The following is a 20,627-nucleotide window of genomic DNA, read 5'->3' on the forward strand; positions in this document are numbered from 1 at the left end:
TGTGTACTGGAAATCCATCTCACTGCACTGTACACCACCCCATCAACTTCAGGCACCCTGTGTACTGGAAATCCGTCTCGCTGCATTGTACACCACCCCATCAACTTCAGGCACCCTGTGTACTTAAGATCCAACACACTGCACTGTACACCATACCATCAACTTCAGACACTCTGTACTGGAGATCTAGCATACTGTTGTGATGCTAAATGCATTAAATTTGCTCTAAAGCATTTGTGTCTGCACCGTGTACATGTCTATACACATGCACTACAAACACAATGACTGCATGCATTACATACACACGTTGGATGTATGTGTTACTCAACTAAATTTAGAACATTCGTGTGAAGCATGTGAAAGTGTGACTACACTGGACTGAACTGTACTTTAACCAATACTGTATAAAAAGGCAGGGCATGAATACTGAATCTTTATTCCTGGATTAAAACTACAATGTTATAGAATCATAACAGCATAGGAGACCGCCATTTAGCCCATCGTGCATATGTCGGCTCTTTGTAACAGCAATCCAGTTGATCCCATTCCCCCGTAGCCCTACAAATTTTTTCCCTTCAAGTATTTATCCAATTCCTTTTTGAAAGCCACGATTGAATTTGCATCCACCACCCTTCCAGGCAGTGCATTCCAGATCATAACCACTCGCTGTGTAAAAAAGCTTTTCTTCGCGTTGCCTTTGGTTCTTTTGCCACTCACCTTAAATCTATGTCCTATGTTTGTCGACCCTTTCGCCAATGGGAACAGTTTCTCTTTATTTACTTTAGCTAAACCCTTCATGATTTTGAACACTTTTATCAAATCTCCTCTCAACCTTCTCTGCTCTAAGGAGAACAACCCTAGCTTCTCCAGTCCATCCACGTAACTGAAGTCCCTCATCCTTGGAACCATTCTAGTAAATCTTTTCTGCACCCTCTCGAAGGTTCTCACGTCCTTCCTAAAGTGCGGTGCCCAGAATTGGACACAATACTCCAGTTGTGGCCGACCCAGTGTTTTATAAAGGTTCAACATAACTTCCTTGCTTTTGTACTCTATGCCTCTATTTATAAAGCCCAGGATCCCATATGCTTTTTTAACTGCTTTCTCAACCTGTCCTGCCACCTTCAAAGATTCATGCACATGTAATCAAAAATGTTATTTTTGGTCAGCCATGTGTCTCACATACGTGGAAACGCATCAGCTTATTTAAGATGTTCCAAACCAAGAAAGAAAGAAAAAAAACTTGCATTTATATAGCGCCTTTTACGACCTCAGGACGTCTCAAAACGCTTTATAGCCAATGAAGTACTTTTGAAGTGTAGTCACTGTTGTAATGTAGGGAAACGTGGCAGCCAATTTGAGCACAGCAAGGTCCCACAAACAGCAATGAGATAACGACCAGACAATCTGTTTCTTTAATACTTTGGTTGAGGGATATCGGGAAGAACTCCCCTGCTCTTCTTCGAATAGTGCCATGAGATCTTTTATGTCCACCTGAGAAAGCAGATGGGGCCTCAGTTCAACGTCTTATCGTGAACGTCTCCGACAGTGCAGCACTCCCTCAGTACTGCACTGAAATGTCAGCCTAGATTATGTGCTCAAGTCTCTGGAGTGGAATTTGAACCCATAATCTGCTGACTCAGGGGCGAGAGTGCTATCAACTGAGCCATGGCTGACATTTCAGAGCTACTCAGAAATGCACAAGGGTATGGCTTCATTTTGCCTGCTGTGAAGTGCACACACTCTCTCCATAGGGATACATCAGAGAGTGTGCAGGGCAGAGTGACAGAGCCAAGGTTTAGGGACCTCAAGTGTGTGCAGGGGTACTACTAGAGTTTAACTGGCTAAACCGTGCAGTCTGCTAGGACAGACCACTGGTAAACTTCCTGCTGCTTGCCCAGCCAGAACCCATCCTACAAATTAGGGTACTGTAGATCCAACACTGTACAGCATCCCATCAACATCATACACTTTGTGTACTGAAGATCCGACATAGGCACAGAGGCAAAAACAGGTTTAAGAATCAACTGAAGTCAATTAGGAAGAATCCCAGCCACCAGTAACAGGTCCACACCTCCAGATTCCATTAATGAGCCAGGTTGCATGGTAAATCATCAGGCCTGAAGTACTGCCTGGCTCAGGTATTGGATTACCGAGTCTGCCATGGAGGGTCGTGGTTCCCATCTTTAATTGCCATTTCATCTCTACCCCAAAGAGGTCCCACACACCTCCTTCCCTGTCAAGAGGATAGTCACAAGTTGACCATCAAACAGCTGACAAGACGGTGTGCGGACAACACAGTGTGAACTGCTGAGAGTTTGGTAAGTGTGGGAGTTCAGTGAAGTGGGGGAAGGAGGTGCTGCTTTGCCTTGCTTTTCCTAACTTTTTCCCCAGAGCGGCAGTGGACCTGAGCGTAGAAGACTGAGATTGGGCAATAAAAGCAGCAGCAGACCTGCAACAGGAGAAAACTACTGTGCGACGTCACAGGTGAGGCAGGAGAGTCCGAGAGGTGGGCACAGTATAAAAGGGAGACCTAGAGCGGGAGGAGAGTCTGAGAGTCTAAGGCAAGTCATGGCAGCACAGCTCGCACCCGTGATATGCTCCTCCTGCACTATGTGGGAAGTCATGGACACTACCAGTGTCCCTGGCGACCATGTGTGCAGGAAGTGTGTCCAGCTGCAGCTACTGGCTAACCACATTTCGGAGCTGGAGCTGCGGGTGGATTCACTGTGGAGCATCCGCGATGCTGAGACTATTGTGGATAACACGTTCAGTGAGGTGGTCATACCGCAGGTAAAGATTATGCAGGCAGAAAGGAAATGGGTGACCGCCAGGCAGAGTAAAAGGACTAGGCAGGTAGAGCAGGAGTCCCCTGGGGCCATCTCCCTCTCAAACAGATATTCTGCTTTGGATGTTGTTGGGGGAAGATGGCTTATCAGAGGAAAGCAGCAAGAGCCAAGTTCGGGGCACCACGGGTGGCTCTGCTGCGCAGGAGGGGAGGAAGAAGAGTGGCAGGGCTATAGTGATAGGGGATTCCATTGTAAGGGTAACAGATAGGCGTTTCTGCGGCCGCAAACATGATTCCAGGATGGTATGTTGCCTCCCTGGTGCTAGGGTCAAGGATGTCACGGAGTGGCTGCAGGACATTCTGGAGGGGGAGGGTGAACAGCCAGTAGTCGTGGTCCATATTGGTACCAATGACATAGGTAAAAAATGGGATGAGGTCCTGCAAGGTGAATTTATGGAGTTAGGAGATAAATTAAAAAGCAGAATTTCAAAGGTAGTGATCTCAGGATTACTACCAGTGCCACGTGCTAGTGAGTATAAGAACAGGAGAATAGACAGGATGAATGCGTGGCTGCAGGGATGGTGTAGGAGGGAGGGATTTAGATTCCTGGGACATTGGGACCGGTTCTGGGGAAGGTGGGACCTGTACAAGCGGGACGGGTTACACCCGAGCAGGACCGGGACCAATGTCCTCGCCGGGGTGTTTGCTAGTGCTGTTGGGGAAGGTTTAAACTAGAGTGGCAGGGGGATGGGAACCTGAGTGGGGAGTCAGAAGGGAATAAAGTTGAGAGCAGCAAGAGAGGGGAAGACCCAGGGGAAATCTACAATACAAATAGTACAAACAGTTGTTCAAGAACAAGTGAAAGGGAAAAGCGTAGAGCAGCGGAAAGAAAGTGTACTTTAGGCACGACAGATAAAATAAAAACTAGAAGGCGTAAGGCGATTAACCCAGCATCAAAGCTGAAGGTCAGGCTAGGCTGTGTGGCCCAACTAAGAGTTCTATATACAAATGCACGGAGTATAAGGAATAAATTAAATGAACTACAGGTTCAAATTCAAATTGGAGGGTATGACATGATAGCTATTACTGAGACTTGGCTGCAGGATGGTCAGGATTGGGAACTAATTATACCGGGTTATAAAGGTCTACAGGAGAGATAGGGAAAATGGAAGAGGGGGAGGAGTAGCCTTAATGATTAGAGATGAAATCACTTCAATGATAAAGGGGGATATAACGAGAGGTAAGCAGCCAACAGAGACCTTATGGGTTGAATTGAGAAATAGGAAAGGATCTAAGACTATAGTGGGAGTTGTATATAGGAGCCCTGTCAGCAGCTCTGAAGTGCTAGATTGTATAAATGCAGAGATTAGACAAGCGTGTAAGAAAGGCATAGTGGTCTTAATGGGGGACTTTAACCTTCACATAGATTGGGAAAAGCAGACTAGCAACTGTCAGAAAGGTAGTGAATTTCTTGAGTGTGTCCGGGATAGTTTTCTACAGCAGTGTGTCCTAGAGGCAACAAGGGGGCAAGCCATACTAGATTTAGTAATGAGTAATGAACCAGATTTAGTTAACGGCTTAACTGTGCGTGAACATTTATCCAATAGTGATCATAACATGATCGAGTTCAATGTAGTGTTTGAAAGGGAAAAAAGTGAATCAGCTGCTAAGATTCTAGACTTGGGCCAGACCGACTTCAATGGGATGAGACAGAGACTGTCCACAGTAAACTGAGCAAATCTGTTAATGGGTAAAATGACTGATGATCACCAGGGAAATGTTTAAAGAAACATTTAACGTGATACAGAATCGGTTTATACCCCTGAGGGGCAAGAACTCTACTTGCCAAAAAAAACAGCCATTGACAACTAAAGAGGTAAGGGACAGTATAAGATGTAAGGAAAGGGCATACAAAAAGGCAAAAAATGGCACAGATCCTGGCGAATGGGAAAGGTACAAAGATCAACAAAGGGTCACAAAACAGATAGTAAGGGCTACAAAAAGAGAGTATGAAAAGAAACTCGCAAGGGATATTCAAAACCAATACGAAGAACTTTTATAGTTACATTAGGAAAAAGAGGGTGGTCAGGAGCAGTGCTGGTCGCTTAAAAACTGAAAGTGGGGATATTGTCATTGACAATGGGGAAATGGCGGACATGTTGAATAGTTACTTTGCGTCAGTATTTACAGTCGAAAAAGAGGATAGCATGCCGGAAATCCCAAGAAAACTTATATTGAATCGGGGACAGGGACTCGATAAAATTAACATAAGTAAAGCAACAGTAATGAAGAAAATAATAGCACTAAAGAGTGACAAATCCCCAGGACCAGATGGTTTTCATCCCAGGGTTTTAAAGGAAGTAGGTGAGCACATTGCGGATGCCCTAACTATAACCTTTCAAAGTTCTCTAGATTCAGGAACTGTCCCTCTAGATTGGAAAATTGCACATGTCACTCCGCTTTTTAAGAAAGGAGAGAGAGGGAAACCGGGGAATTATAGACCAGTTAGCCTAACATCTGTTGTGGGGAAAATGCTGGAGTCCATAATGAAGGATAAGGTGACTGAACACCTTGAGAATTTTCAGTTAATCAGAGAGAGCCAGCATGGATTTGTGAAAGGTAGGTCGTGCCTGACAAACCTGATTGAATTTTTTGAAGAGGTGACTAAAGTAGTGGACAGGGGAATGTCAATGGATGTTATTTATATGGACTTCCGGAAGGCATTTGATAAGGTCCCACATAAGAGACTGTTAGCTAAGATAGAAGTCCGTGGAATCAAGGGAGAAGTACGGACTTGGTTAGGAAGTTGGCTGAGCGAAAGGCGACAGAGAGTAAGGATAATGGGAAGGTACTCACATTGGCAGGATGTGACTAGTGGAGTCCCGCAGGGATCCGTCTTGGGGCCTCAATTATTCACAATATTTATTAACGACTTAGATGAAGGCATAGAAGTCATCGGCACAATGCCATCAATCTTGTGCCGATGACACAAAGATTGATGGCATTGTAAGCAGTGTAGATGAAAACATAAAATTACAAAGGGATATTGATAGATTAGGTGAATGGGCAAAACTGTGGCAAATGGAATTCAGTGTAGACAAATGTGAGGTCATCCACTTTGAATCAAAAAAGGATAGAACAGGGTACTTTCTAAATGGTAAAAAGTTAAAAACAGTGGATGTCCAAAGGGACTTAGGGGTTCAGGTACATAGATCATTGAAGTGTCATGAACAGGTGCAGAAAATAATCAATAAGGCTAATGGAATGTTGGCCTTTATATCTAGAGGACTAGAGTACAAGGGGGCAGAAGTTATGCTGCAGCTATACAAAGCCCTGGTTAGACCGCACCTGGAGTACTGTGAGCAGTTCTGGGCACCGCACCTTCGGAAGGACATATTGGCCTTGGAAGGAGTGCAGCGCAGGTTTACTAGAATGATACCCGGACTTCAAGGGTTAAGTTACGAGGAGAGATTACACAAATTGGGGTTGTGTTCTCTAGAGTTTCGAAGGTTAAGGGGTGATTTGATCGAAGTTTATAAGATATTAAGGGGAACAGATAGGGTGGATAGAGAGAAACTATTTCCGCTGGTTGGGGATTTTAGGAGTAGGGGGCACAGTCTAAAAATTAGAGCCAGACCTTTCAGGAGCGAGATTAGAAAACATTTCTACACACAAAGGGTTGTAGAAGTTTGGAACTCTCTTCCACAAACGGCAATTGATACTAGCTCAATTGCTAAATTTAAATCTGAGATAGACATCTTTTTGGCAACCAAAGGTATTAAGGGATATGGGCCAAAGACAGATATATGGAGTTCGATAACAGATCAGCCATGATCTTATCAAATGGCGGAGCAGGCACGAGGGGTTGAATGGCCTACTCCTGTTCCTATGTTTCTATGTTTGAACCCTCGTGAGGCAGATAGCAGGTATAAGGAGCTCTTGCTGAACAGCATGGTGAGCAGCACAATTCACCACAAAATGTGAGTGCATTGCCACTGTGCTCCTAGCCATAGCATGAACATACACCATACCCGATAAAACAGTGGAGGTGTGAACTAATTAGAGATGTGGAGCTTCAGCCACAGCTGTTTTCCACTCTGTGATCCATTCACGATAAAGATCTTCTCATAACTGACCTCCAGATAACGCCCTTCAGTTGCTGTAAAACCTCTATACAGATCACTGTTTGTATATTGCTGCTATGATGTCCAGTGTAATCTGGAATCAGGGATATGAGCAGAAGCACACAAAAATTCATACTTCACCATAAGTAAGATAAAGAATGCATTCTTATAGTATTCGTGTCAGTCACACCTTCATAAAATCCATCTTCATCCATGTCTCCATACACGTAGATATACTCTCCCGCCGTCAATGGCAGTTCTGCTTCAGGATTCTCATTGGGCCCATCAAAGGGATTGTAACTGGAAGAGAGAGAGGATTCAGGAAAAACTGTATAAAAGTCGACAGCATAGCCCCGACTCTCAATAATCTTAGGAACATATCCATGCCAGCAGTGACCCTCCCCCAGAACAGTTATCCTGCATCAACCCTTGAGGAACAAATTCACCTCAACACTAACTCCTCATAAACACAATTACTTCATCGACAACCTACTGGGAAGGAAGACTCGATTCACGACTGCCACTGAGCTCAGAGAAACACATCTAATGTATCACCTGGGTTATTGACTGATCACATCCCTGCACAGGCAGTCAGGGAACACATTACCCCTTAGACCGTTAGATAACAGGCATTCCCCCATCAATGAGTTACATTTGAGGTGAATACAGCACATAGACAGGCCATTCTATGATTCATTCTATGATTCGGCCAAACTGATCTATGCCGGTGTTTATGCTCCACATGAGCTTCATCCCTCCCTATCAGGATACCCTTCTATTCCTTTCTCCCTCGTGTGCTTATCTCGCTTCCCCTTAAATGCATCTGTGCTATTTGCCTCAACTACTCCTTGTGGTAGCGCATTCCACAGTCTTACCACTCTTTGGGTAAAGAAGTTTCTCCTGAATTCCCTATTGGATTTACTAGCAACTATTTTATATTTATGACCTCTAGTTTTGGACTCCCCCACAAGTGGAAACATTTTCTCTACATCTACCCTATCAAACCCTATCATTAACTTAAAGACTTCTATCAGGTCACCCCTCAGCCTTCCCTTTTCCAGAGAAATGAGCCCCAGCCTGTTCAGTCTTTCCTGATAAGGATATCCTCTCAGTTCTGGTATCATCCTTGTGAATCTTTTTTGCACACTTCCCAATGCATCCACATCCTTTCTATAATATGGAGACCAGAACTGTGTACAGTACTCCAAGTGTGGTCTAACCAAGATTCTATTCAAATTTAACATAACGTCTTTACATTTCAATTCTATCCCTCTAGAAATGAGCCCTAATGTTTGATTTGCCTTTTTTTTATGGCCTTATTAACCTGCGTCGCTACTTTTAGTATCAGATTGCCAAGGAACTTGTTCAGGTGCACCCCCTCCATTCTATGGCTAGGGAAATGAGATAAAAATTCTCCATCACCACAAGCAGGGAACTGCTACTGAAAGGACAGCTAATTAATGACAGAGAGCAGACGAAAAGCACAAGTCCTGAGGTATTGCCAATTCCCTCCAACAGCACTGTGCAGGCACATAATGGAAACCAGCACCGTGTCCACTCTCGAAATACTGCAATTCTAAAACAAAAATAGTGTTGCTATTTTCCCAAATTTTTGACCCTTTGAAATATATTTTGGCTAGTCAGTCCCTTTTCTCCCTGTGTTTCCTCCATATTATGATTGAAAGCAATGACATTCCTTCTGTGTCTCAAACTTTCTCTCTCTTGGTTTACACTGGATAGTTGACACCGGATTAGGCTGTAAACTGCATCACCCAGGCCAAGTAGTGCGATTAGATCCACGAGCTTAGTCTAATGTTTGTTCTTACAGAACATGGTCATTGGTCATTAAATGGAACAGAGCAAGAATCACCTGTACCGAGCGATGAACACCTTCAGTTTTGCAGTTACTCTGCTCTCAGGCTCCGGAATGGATGAGACATTGTCAATGTCCAACTCCTCCGCTTCACTGGCTGTATCTACCTGCAATTCAAAATAACACACATTAATCTCAACAAGGCAACCTTCAAAGGCTAACGTGAAGTCTTGAGTAGGAGAGCTTCTTATTTTAATTCTACCTTTGGAGGGCCCAATTATTTCTTTCAACACAATGAATCGCTTGTGTCCTAGTTCAGAGTCAGTTCCAACACAGCGAGGCTCCTGGATCAGGTCAGAGTGCGCTCCAACACAGTAATGCTTGCGTGTCCCAGCTCAGAGTCAGTTCCAACACAGCGAGGCTCTTGTGTCCCAGCTCAGAGTCAGTTCCAACACAGCAAGCCTTTGTGACCCAGCTCAGTCAGTTCCAACACAGCAAGCCTTAGTGGCCCAGCTCAATAGTTGCTAACCCAGTAGCCAGTACCTGAAGCCAGGTGCTGCTCAGAGACCAGCCACTCAGAAGTGATGCAGGATGACTCATCCTCCGTTGTTGGGAAGCATCTCCCCTTCTGCAGACAGCCCAGTTCCAGTGGTTAGTTTAACACATAAGGATTTGAATTTACTTCATTCATATAACGCCTTAAGGATGTAAAATCTTTATCACTGACAAATAATGAGGCCTGTGAGCAGGGTTCTGCTAAACACACTGAGGTTTGGCTTCAAATGCTTCCAATCTGAAGGCCAAGGTACATATCTCAAAATGCTTCTAATTCTTTTGCATGGATATAGTGAGCAGTGTCAACTGTTTTGACCTTACTAGTCAATCGCCTTTGGCATTGCACACCGGGAGTCAAAATAAACTATAGCCTTCAGCTGAAGCAGGTTTAGATGACAGGAGATAATTAGACCAGGCCACATATGTAATTCAGTCACTATTTTAAAGTTACACATTCTGTCCTAATTTTTATATAGTACTTTGATTTTATATTATTTACTATTAAATAGCAAAAGGTACCACAATTTGGGAAGAACCTAAGTAGAGTTGGTTGGAGCAGAGGAATTTTTCTGCAATTCAGACTGACAACCTGGGAGATGCAAAACTGAGGCGATATAGCACCACCATTGGTGGGGTGTGTAATTCCAACATGACAAGTTTACATTGGCAGTTTCCAGTATCAATGTGGACATAAGGATTTATAATGGAAAAAGGTGACGCAAAACTGTGGACAAAAGCTGGACAGCAGGTAGTTTTGTAGACATGGAGTGCACGCCGATGCAAAAAAATTAACATAATATAGATGCTGCGTGTATGGTTTCCTCAAGCTGGTCCACCAACTTCAAGTACCCAACACATAGCCACATAATCCCAACTACATTATCAGGGACTGGATGGAGGGATCCCTGAATGATGTACAAAATTAATACAGGCTTAGGACAACGAGATATATATGGATTCAAGGTTGGAAAAGAAGAGGCGAATACACAGTTGAAGTATAACTTCTTCACACAGATAGCTACCGCAAGTGGAGAACATTGTGAATTTCATGATGATGATGTATAATTTTGCAAGACAGGATTAGTAAAGGTTAAGGTAGAGTGGGGTAGGAAGTCTGAGACTCTTGGGATGGATATAGTTCTTTCAAGTCCTAAGTTCCTAAGGACACTGGGATATATGGGGGGAGGTGGGAGGAGGTTAGTTAAGTATGTCTAGGATGTGTTATGGGTAGCATGGTCTCCTGGATGTTTTATTGTCTTATGGAGTCAGGAACAAATTTTCCTGGAAATGGTCATAGTTTTTTTTGTCTCCTCCAGGAGTTAGCATCAATAGCGATTATGGAGGGTGGTGCCCCATGCAGCACATCTAATTGGTGGGGAACTTATGGGCCTGATGGTCTTTTGTGGCCTTCTTTTTGTATGTTTCTATGATTAAAAAAAACATAGGGCTACATGCCTACATCAATCCCTACACCTTCCACCGGCATCATCGTTGAGTGGACTATTTACCCTTGCATCATTATATCTATCAACAATTGGATGGAGTTGTACCCAGCTCAAAGCTGCAGTGAATAAATGATACAATTTACAGTTTTGTTTAAAACAGCTCAGACATATTGTGCATATTGATCACTACATCAACAACTAACATTTATATAATATCTTTAATGTAGAAAAATGTCCCAATGCCCTTCACAGAGGCAAAATCAAAAAATGGCCAAGTCAAAGAAGGTGACAAAAGTGTTGGCCAAAGAGGTGGGTTTCAAGGTCTGTCTCAAAGGAGGAAAGAGAGATGCTTTGGTGCAGGGACGGAATTCCATAGCGTGGTGCCTGGGAAGCCAAAGACACAGCTGTCAATGGTGGGGTGAAAGAAGGGGGTATGTACAAGAGGCCAGAGTCCGAGGAACAAAGAGTTCAGGGGAGGTTGTAGGGCTTGAGCTTACAGAGCTAGGAGGGGAAGAGGTAATGGAGAGATTTAAACACAAGGATGAGAATTTTAACTTTGAGGCACTGGGGACCAGAATCCAATGTAGGTCATTGAGGGCAGGAGTGATGAGCAAGCAGAAATTGGTGCAGGATAGGATTCAGTCAGTGGAGTTTAAGGTGAGCTGAAATATACAGAGGGTTGAGCACAGGAGGCTGGCTGGAGAGTATTGGAATAGTCAGGTCTATACGTGACAGAGGCGTGGATGTATTTCAGTGGCAGATGGGCTGAGGTAATGGCAGGGCAGATGATGTTATGGAGTTGGAAAGAGGCAGTCTTTGACTGACAGTCAAATGGTATGGCTGATGTACTAAATAAATACTTCGCATTGGTCTTCACTAGAGGAGAGGATGCTGTCAATGTAGCAATAAAGAAGGAGGTAGTAGCGATATTGGATAGGATAAAAATAGATAAAGAGGAGGTACTTAAAAGGTTGACAGTACTCAAAGTAGAAAAGTCCAGGATGGGATGCATTCCAGGTTACTGAGGGAAGTAAAGGTAAAAATTGCAGAGGCTCGGGCCACAATCTTCCAATCCTCCTTCGATATGGGGGTGGTGCTAGAGGACGAGAAGATTGCAAATATTGCACCCCTGTTCAAAAAAGGGGGGAGGGATAAACCCGGCAATTACAGGCCAGTCAGCGTAACGTTGGTGGTGGGGAAACTTTGAGACAATAAACTGGGACAAAATTAATTGGCACTTGGAAAAGCATGGGCTAATAAATGAAAGTCAGCCCGAATTTGTTAAAGGAAAATCGTGTTTGACTAACTTGATTGAGTTCTTTGATGAAGTAACGGAGAGGGTAATGCAGTTGATGTTGTATATATGGACTTTTTCAAAAGGCATTTGATAAAGTACCATATAACAAACTTGCAAGCAAAATTAAAGCCCATGGGATTAAAGGAACAGGGGCAACGTGAATACAAAATTGGCTAGGGGACAGAAAGCAGAGATTAGTGATGAACGGTTGTTTTTCAAACTGGAGGGAAGTATACAGTGGTGTTCCCCAGGGGTTAGTATTAGGACCATTCCTTTTTTTTAATATATATATTAATGGACTTAGGTATAATTTCAAAGTTTGCAGATGACACGAAACTTGGGAATGTAGTTAACAATGTCGAGGATAGTAACAGACTTTAGGATGACATAGACAGACTGGTAAAATGGGCAGACACATGGCAGATGAAATTTAATGCAGAAAAGTGTGTAGTGATACATTTTGGTAGGAAGAATGAGAAGAGGCAATATAAACTAAATAGTACAATTTTAAAGGGGGTACAGGAACAGAGATACCTGGGGGTACATGTACACAAATCTTTGAAGGTGGCAGGCCAAGTTGAGTAGGCTGTTAAAAAAGCATACGGGATCCTGGGCTTTATTAATAGAGGCATAGAGTACAAAAGCAAGGAAGTTATACTAAACCGTTAGAGAACACTGGTTAGGCCTCAGCTAGACTATTGTGTTCAATTCTGGGCACCACAATTTAGGAAGGATGTCAAGGCCTTAAAGAGGGTGCAGAAGAGATTTACTAGAATGGTGCCAGGGATGAGGGACTTCAGTTATGTGGAGAGACTGGAGAAGCTGGGATTGTTTCCTTTGAGCAGAGAAGGTGAAGAGGAGATTTGATAGAGGCGTTCAAAATCATGAACAATTTTGTTAGAGTAAATAAGGAGGAACTGTTTCCAGTGGCAGAAGGGTCAGTAACCAGAGGTCACAGATTTAAGGTGAGTGGCAAAAGAACCAGAGGAAACATTTTTTTTTACGCAGAGAATTGTTATGACCTGGAATGCACTGCCTGAAAGGTGCTGGAAAGAGATTCAATAGTAACTTTTAAAAGAGAATTGGATAAATACATGAAGGGAAAAGAATTGCACGGCTACGGGGAAAGAGCAGGGGATTGGGACTAATTGGATAGCTCTTTTAAAGAGCCGGGCCGAATGGCCTCCTTCTGTGCTGTAACACCCACGATACTATTGTGATAATAAGACATGGTGTGGGGTCAGAAGCTCAGCTCAGCATCAAGTATGACAGTGAGGTTGCAAACCATCTGGTTCAGTCAGAGACAGTGACTGGGAATGGGGATAAAGTCATTGGCAAGGTATGAAGTTTGTGGTCGGGACTGAAATGGATGGCTTTGGTTTTCGAAATTTTTACCTGGAGGAAATTGTGCCTCATCTAAAATTGAACATTGGACAAGTAGTCTGACAGCACAGAGCCAGCGGGAGGAGGGTTGAGAAAGAGTCAGCGCAGAGATGGCTAGAGAACAGACTGTCCACTTTCCTGAGCATAGAATGTTGTGCAGGGCATCCAATGGAAGTGAAAGGGGGGGTTGGGGGGAAGACCTTTACACAAACTGAACCAAAAGGTACAAGACAGTCTGTGCAACTGTTAAACCTGTCACTTCACTTTACTGTGACTTACCTCTGGAGTTGTACAAGACTTTGGGGTGCTTCGTGCTGACTCTGTTTTGGGAGTTCCTTTGCTGGAGCTCTGGGTTGATTCTGGTCCAATTTTGCTGGTGATAGAGCCAACTTCTGCTGCTGTCTCCTCTGATTGCTGGGAGACACTGATTGTTTGAGCTTGTGGCTCATTGGGAATCTGCTCTTCTTGCTTCTCCTCAACCTGTGCTGGACACAGTGACTGAGAAACTGGCTGAGGAACACTTTCTGCATCTAAAGCAAAACAGAATTCTCAGAACAGAACACAAAAAGGCTTTTGGCAGGGGGTTATTGACACAAACCCTTGTGATCCAGAAGACACACATTCTAACAAAAGGGATGATTGAAATGATTCCCCCTTGATCCAAACAACCATCCACACCAACCCTACCATATTCAACACCCCTGTCTTTGTAAGTATGCTGTCCACGGTTACTCTAAGCATGTGACTTAACTGATGTAATCAGGTCGTCCCAAAATAACCTACTTTGAAGCAGTGGTGTTCCTCAGATGACAATCAATGGAGCGATTTGACTGGCAATATCCAGCACAATTAATCTGTCCGTGAAAAGAAGCTTTAAATAAATACAGGCAAAGTGAAGCGGCAGCCTCTTTCTTTACAGGAAATGTTGATGTTGCCATTCCTTGCATTGTCTCCTCTTGCTGAAGCCTGCCAGGCAATGCAATGCAATTCACAGGGAAAGGCAAATAAAAACAGTAGATTGTAGTAATCATGCTCTGTGGGGAGTAACAGGTACATTATTAATATCCTTTGAGCAGTGCATTGGAGGAAGTGGTATTAGAAGACCATTGTAAAAGAGGGGATAATGAAACCCAGAGGCAGGTATAGCATGGTAAGAGGCAATAAGCATGGATTTATGAGTGAGACATCTTGTCTAGAAAATTACTGTAGTGCTTCAAGGAAATAATGGACCTCTTTTACAATGTAAGTTCTGTGTAGGTGATATATTTAGATTTCGGCAATGCTTTTGATACTGCACATTCCAAGCAATCAGTCCACAAGGTAGAAAGGCATTGAACAGGAAGCAAGCTTAAGACAAACTGAAAGGTGGTTGTGAATGGAGGTGGCAGAGGGTCATTAAATGTAAAGATAATGATACTAGAGAAAGGAAACAATCAGTGGGGATACAATGACGACTTGCATTTATATTGCACCTTTAACACAGAAAAACATCCTAATGCACTTCATACATGCTTAATAAAAAAAAAATGGATGCCGTGCCAAGGAAGGCAATGTTAGAAAGGATGGCAAAGGGCTTGGTCAAAGAAGTGGATTTTAAAGAGCAGAGGGACCTGCAGAGGCGGAGAGGTTTGGGGGAAATTCCAGTGCATGACGTCCAGAAAGCTGAAGGCACTGAATGTTGGGGCGAATAGAGGGGGGATCTACAAAAAACTAACATCAGAGAAAGTTAGTGTTCAGGTGCTGTTGCAGGGCTGGAGGAGGTTACAGAGATAGGGAGAGGTGAGACTATGAAGGGATTTAAACTCGAGGATAAGAATTTTAAATTGGAGGCATTGGGCAACAGGAGTCAAAATGGCTCAGCAAGGACAGGGGTGATAGATGAGCAGGACCTGGTGCAAGATAGGATAGGCCAGCAGAGTTTTGAAAAAGCTGAACTTTACAAGGGGTAAACAGCCTCTCAGCATCTACCCTGTCAAGCCCTCTCAGAATGTTATACGTTTCAATGGAATAGTCAAGACTGGAGGTGACAAATGCATGGATGAGAGTTTCAGCTACAGATGAGATAAGGCAGGGGTGGAGGCAGGTAATGTTACAGAGGTCTTTGTATAGTTGGCAGTCTTTGTGATTGAGGATATGGAGCAGAAAGTCAGCTCAGATCAAACAGAACGAGGAAGGAAAATACACTATGCTCACAATCACAGCGGATGTCATTTGTGACTTTGACTAAGGCTGTTTCATTGCTGTGGCAGTCGGAAACTTGATTGGAGAGATGGGCACAGATTTGAGAGGTGAGAATAGGTTTGGACAGAAAAGGGAAGTTGGAGAAGGAGTGGTAATTTGAAAGAAGAGAGAGTCCAGAGTGGATTTTTTGAGGAGGGCGGTGATATGGGTGTTTTCTAAATTAATGGCTCTGGCCAACAGGACAATATCATAGCACTAGGGTGCAAAGATTCAAATAGAAAAGTGATCCAAATAGAGTACCTCTAGATTGAGTTGAGTAATAAGCAAGGGAGCAGTCAGATTACTAGGAGCATATGATATACCCTCGGACAATTAAAAAGGAAACTGAGGATGAAATTAGCAGAGAAATTAAAGAGATGTGTATTCACATCACTGTTATAATTGTAGAAGATTTTAATTATCCAAAAATAGACTGAGATGGGGAAAATGTTTGCGGTGAGAAAGGGGAGGTTTTTTCAGTGTGTTCGGGACAGATTTCTCAGTCAATATGATGCTACTCCAACAAAGCAGCTTGGTTCTGGGTAATGTAGTAGAGCAAGTAGGTGACCTAAAAGTTGGGGAATATTTGAAAAAAAGTGATGACACTAGATTGATTCCTGGGATGAGAGGGTCGTCCTATGAGGAGAGACTGAGTAGAATGGGCTTATATTCTCTGGAGTTTAGAAGAATGAGAGGTGATCTCTTTGAAATGTATAAAATTCTGAGAGGGCTTGACAGGGTAGATGCTGAGAGGCTGTTTCCCCAGGCTGGAGAGTCTAGAACTAGGGGACATAGTCTCAGGATAAGTGGTCGGCCATTTAGGACCGAGATGATGAAAAATTTCTTCACTCAGAGGGTTGTGAATCTTTGGAATTCTCTATCCCAGAGGGCTGTGGATGCTCAGTCATTGAGTATATTCAAGACTGAGATCAATAGATTTTTGGACATCAAAGGAATCAAAGGATATGGGATTAGGGCGGGAAAGTGGAGTTGAGGTAGAAGATCAGCCATGATCTTATTGAATGGCGGAGCAGGCTCGAGGGGCCATATGGCCTATTCCTGCTCCTGTATCTTATGTTAATTAGGGTCAATGTAGGAAGAGAGAAGGAAAAAGAAAAGTCCTGACTAGAAAAAAACAAGTTATAATGACATAAAAAGATTTTGCAATTTGCTGTTAACACCAAATTGAGAGGTATGGCAAATTGTGACAAGGATTCTGAAAGACCGCAGGATTTGGAACACATTGAACTATTGAACCACACTTTTCACAAAAGTGGACACAGGTAATCATGATTGAAAGGATGTCACTCATTACATTAATAACCTAGACCTCTGAATGCCTGCCCTGAAGCAGTCAACTGTGGAAGCTTTCAAAATGTTAGCAGCTGCCGCCATGAAGGAAGGTCAGCAGATGAAATTTTGTTATTTACTGGGCATGCAGTTCCTGCTACAGCGGACTGTGTTTACTGCTCCAGCAGTGCTGCATTAGCAAGAGCTATCAGTTAGCGAGCCTAGTAATACCAAGCAATAGATGCAAAGCAAATGAAGTTTACCCTGCTAATAACATCCAACTTACTCTATCATCACAAGTAATCCAATTTAGTAAAGCAGTCATCTCAATTAAGCTATCAGGAATAAAACTACAAGAGTGGAAAAGGCAGAACGGTAATGGTAGTGGCCCCTTAGGGTAACAAGCAATGTGTGTGGCACTGCAGGAAATAGGTACGGTGAGTGGCACTGTAGGGGAAAGGCTAATGTGAGTGGCAATATAGAGAGTGGTTAATATGAGTGGCACTGTAGGAAATGGTTACTTTTATTGGCACTATGGAGAGTGTATACTGTGAGTGGCAATATAGGGGAATGGGTAATGTGGGTGGCACAATAGGGGAACAGTTAATATCAGGATTATGGCAGCTCTATGCTTGCCCAGCTCCTGAAATGCTTTGTGGAAGTAGCACTGTTGCATATAATTTTAATGTATTGTTTTACATAATTTAACATTGGGATCTAATTGAAGTATATCAAATATTAAACGGTACTGATACAGTAAATGGAGGTTATTACTTCAATATGCAGAGAGAAAGTGGAAGCAGTGAACATAAATGGAATTGAGTGAGAAGCAAGAAAGGACTTTGATGGGAAAGTTAATATATCAGATGGATGGGCTCCGATGAGAGTTACTGTAGCAGAAGATTCGACTTTGATGTTAACATAGAAACATAGAAAATAGGAGCATGAGTAGGCCATTCGGCCCTTCGAGCCTGCTCCGCATTCAATATGATCATGGCTGATCCTCTACCTCAATATCATATTCTCGCTCTCTCCTCATACTCCTTGATGCCTTTTGTGTCTGGAAATCTATCTAGCTCCTTCTTAAATATATTCAGTGACTTGGCCTCCACAGCCTTCTGTGCTAGAGAATTCCACAGGTTCACCACCCTCTGAGTGAAGAAATTTCTCCTCATCTCAGTCCTAAATGTCCTACCCCATATCCTGAGACTGTGACCCCTCGTTCTGGACTCCCCAGCCAGGAGAAACATCCTCCCTGCATCCAGTCTGTCTAGCCCTGTCAGAATTTTATATGTTTCAATGAGATCCCCTCTCATTCTTCTAAATTCAAGTGAATACAGGCTGAGTCGACCCAATCTCTCCTCATAAGACAGTCCTGCCATCCCAGGAATCAGTCCGGTGAACCTTCGCTGCACTCCCTCTACGGCAAGTATATCCTTTCTTAGGTAAGGAGACCAAAACTGCACACAACACTCCAGGTGTAATCTCTCCAAAGCCCTGTATAACTGCAGTAAGACATCCTTGCTCCTGTACTCAAATCCTCTTGCAATGAAGGCCAACATACCATTTGCCTTCCTAACTGCTTGCTACCTGCATGTTTGCTTTCAGTGACTGGTCCCTTTGTACATCAACATTTCCCAATCTATCACCATTTAAATAATACTCTGCCTTTCTGTTTTTCCTTCCTAAGTGAATAACTTCACATTTATCCATATTATACTGCATCTGCCATGTATTTGCCCACTCACTCAACTTTTCTAAATTGTCTTGAAGCCGCTTTGCATCCTCCTCAGAACTCACGATCCCACCTCGTTTTGTGTCGTCAGCAAACTTGCAAATATTACACTTGGTTCCCTCATCCAAATCATTGATATATATTGTGAATAGCTGGGGCCCAAGCACTGATCCCTGCTGTACCCCACTAGTCATTGCCTGCCACCCCGAAAAAGACCCGTTTATTCCTACTCTCTGTTTCCTGTCTGTTAACCAATTTTCAATCCAGGCCAGTATATTACCACCAATCCCCTGTGCTTTAATTTTGCACATTAACCTCTTATGTTAAAGTTAATGTACCAGTGGGATGGGCTTCAATAGGCTGAATGGCCATTCCTTACCCCTAACTTTTCTTATGTAGGTATGACAGGTCTCAGTGCCGAGAGGAGCTACCAGTGTTACAGGGAGACTAACACCACGCAAGATTCTGGTTTGTGGGGTGAGGGGTGGAATCTAACAATTCCCACCTTGTTCTTTGGAGAGTACATTTCCTGTGAGATGAACATGGAAGTGCTATGGTTACAATTTTTTCATCTCACTCACAACCAGGACAAATGGGCAGTGTGTGAAAACTGTAGGAAGAAATACCAAGAAAACCATAATGGCCTGATTAGGCTCAAATCACCAACATGTCAGGAGATGTTAAAGAAATCTTCCCCCATTTCTCTGGTGCCATTAGTCAGTGAGAAGTGCAGCCACATTCACATTACATCCTTCACCTCAACCCTGCAAGCCCTCAGTATAACTTCCACAGTAATGTCAGGACGAGATCAATTGGGACTTGTCAAGTTTCTATCCCTGAGATTGGAATTTAACTCTGCTTCTCAAAGGACCTTGTGTGCCAAATCTGACAATGTGTCAGAGAACTTTCAATACCTCATGTGGTCCCTATGACACATGTTCTGGAAGGTTTGGTTCTCTCTCCCTCTGTTACCTTTTTCTATTGGTGATTCCACTCCATTCAGGAGGTGGGGCTGGCTGCGGGAGAGCAATCCAGGTGTATCTGTGTTCACAAGGGTGTTGGTTAGCAGGTCGATGTTTCCTGCTTGCAGGCGGAAGTGCTCCAATTCCTGGGAGAGAAGGCCAAACTGCATGCTCTGACTCCGACATTTCTCTTCCAGATCCCGCACTTTTGCCTGGTGGAAAAGATGAGAATGACTGAGGACAGCACTGACTATGCTCATTGTATGGTAACTCTGAACTGCAACACATGAATCACCAGTCTAATCTTGTGCTGCATCACTATAATTAGAAACATAGGCTCTGTGTCACTAGGTTCTTTGTACTGCTGGTATGGTTTATGTGGTATTTTACAAAGATACATATATAGCTCTGTACACACAATATTAAAGAACTGAAGCTAAGCTTGGGCTCTGCTACTGTTGCACCCCTTTTGATTTTACCTTACCATCTGAATTGTCCAAACAGAAATTAAGAAAGAAAGAATAAAGAACATGCTTTTATTTAGCACCTTTCACGACCTCAGGACACCCAAAGCGCTTCACAGCCAATAAATTACTTTATGAAGTGTAATCACTATTTTAATGTAGGGGAACACAACAGCCAATTTGCGCACAGCAATATCCCACAAACAGCAATGAGATAAATGACCAGATAATCTATTTTAATGATATTGGGTTGAGGGATAAATGTTGACCCAGGAGAACTCCCCTGCTCTTCTTTGAACAGTGTAATGGGATCTGTTCCGTCCATCTGGGAAGGCAGATTAACATCTGTTGAATGTCTCATCAAAAGATGGCACTTCCAACAGTGCAGCATTCTCTGAGTATCAGATTACATGTTCAGGTCTCTGGAGTGGGGCTTGAGCCAAGGCTGATCAGGAAAGAGAGATTTCTCTTAAAAACATGATTTTTTTTTGCTGTCTGGTTTTCTCATGACGTGGAGATATTAATTAGTTTTTTAGGCTTTCAATGTATTTTGA

At 43.2% G+C, this 20,627-nt stretch overlaps 1 protein-coding gene across 5 annotated transcripts in view; it reads right to left on the minus strand.

The window, feature by feature from the left end:
• LOC137344882 (RIMS-binding protein 2-like) overlaps nt 1-20,627 on the minus strand; it is a 236,175-nt gene that overhangs the window by 50,394 nt on the left and 165,154 nt on the right. For all 5 annotated transcript variants that reach the window (XM_068008127.1, XM_068008130.1, XM_068008128.1 and 2 more), the window contains exons 12-15: nt 19,620-19,821; nt 13,682-13,932; nt 8,780-8,889; nt 7,100-7,209 (exon numbers count right to left, since the gene is read on the minus strand). In XM_068008127.1, the coding sequence (XP_067864228.1) occupies nt 7,100-7,209; nt 8,780-8,889; nt 13,682-13,932; nt 19,620-19,821 (673 nt within the window). The remainder of the gene's footprint in view (nt 1-7,099; nt 7,210-8,779; nt 8,890-13,681; nt 13,933-19,619; nt 19,822-20,627) is intronic.

This window comes from Heptranchias perlo, chromosome 28 (assembly GCF_035084215.1).
Source record: "Heptranchias perlo isolate sHepPer1 chromosome 28, sHepPer1.hap1, whole genome shotgun sequence".
Taxonomy (NCBI): Eukaryota; Metazoa; Chordata; class Chondrichthyes; order Hexanchiformes; family Hexanchidae; genus Heptranchias; species Heptranchias perlo.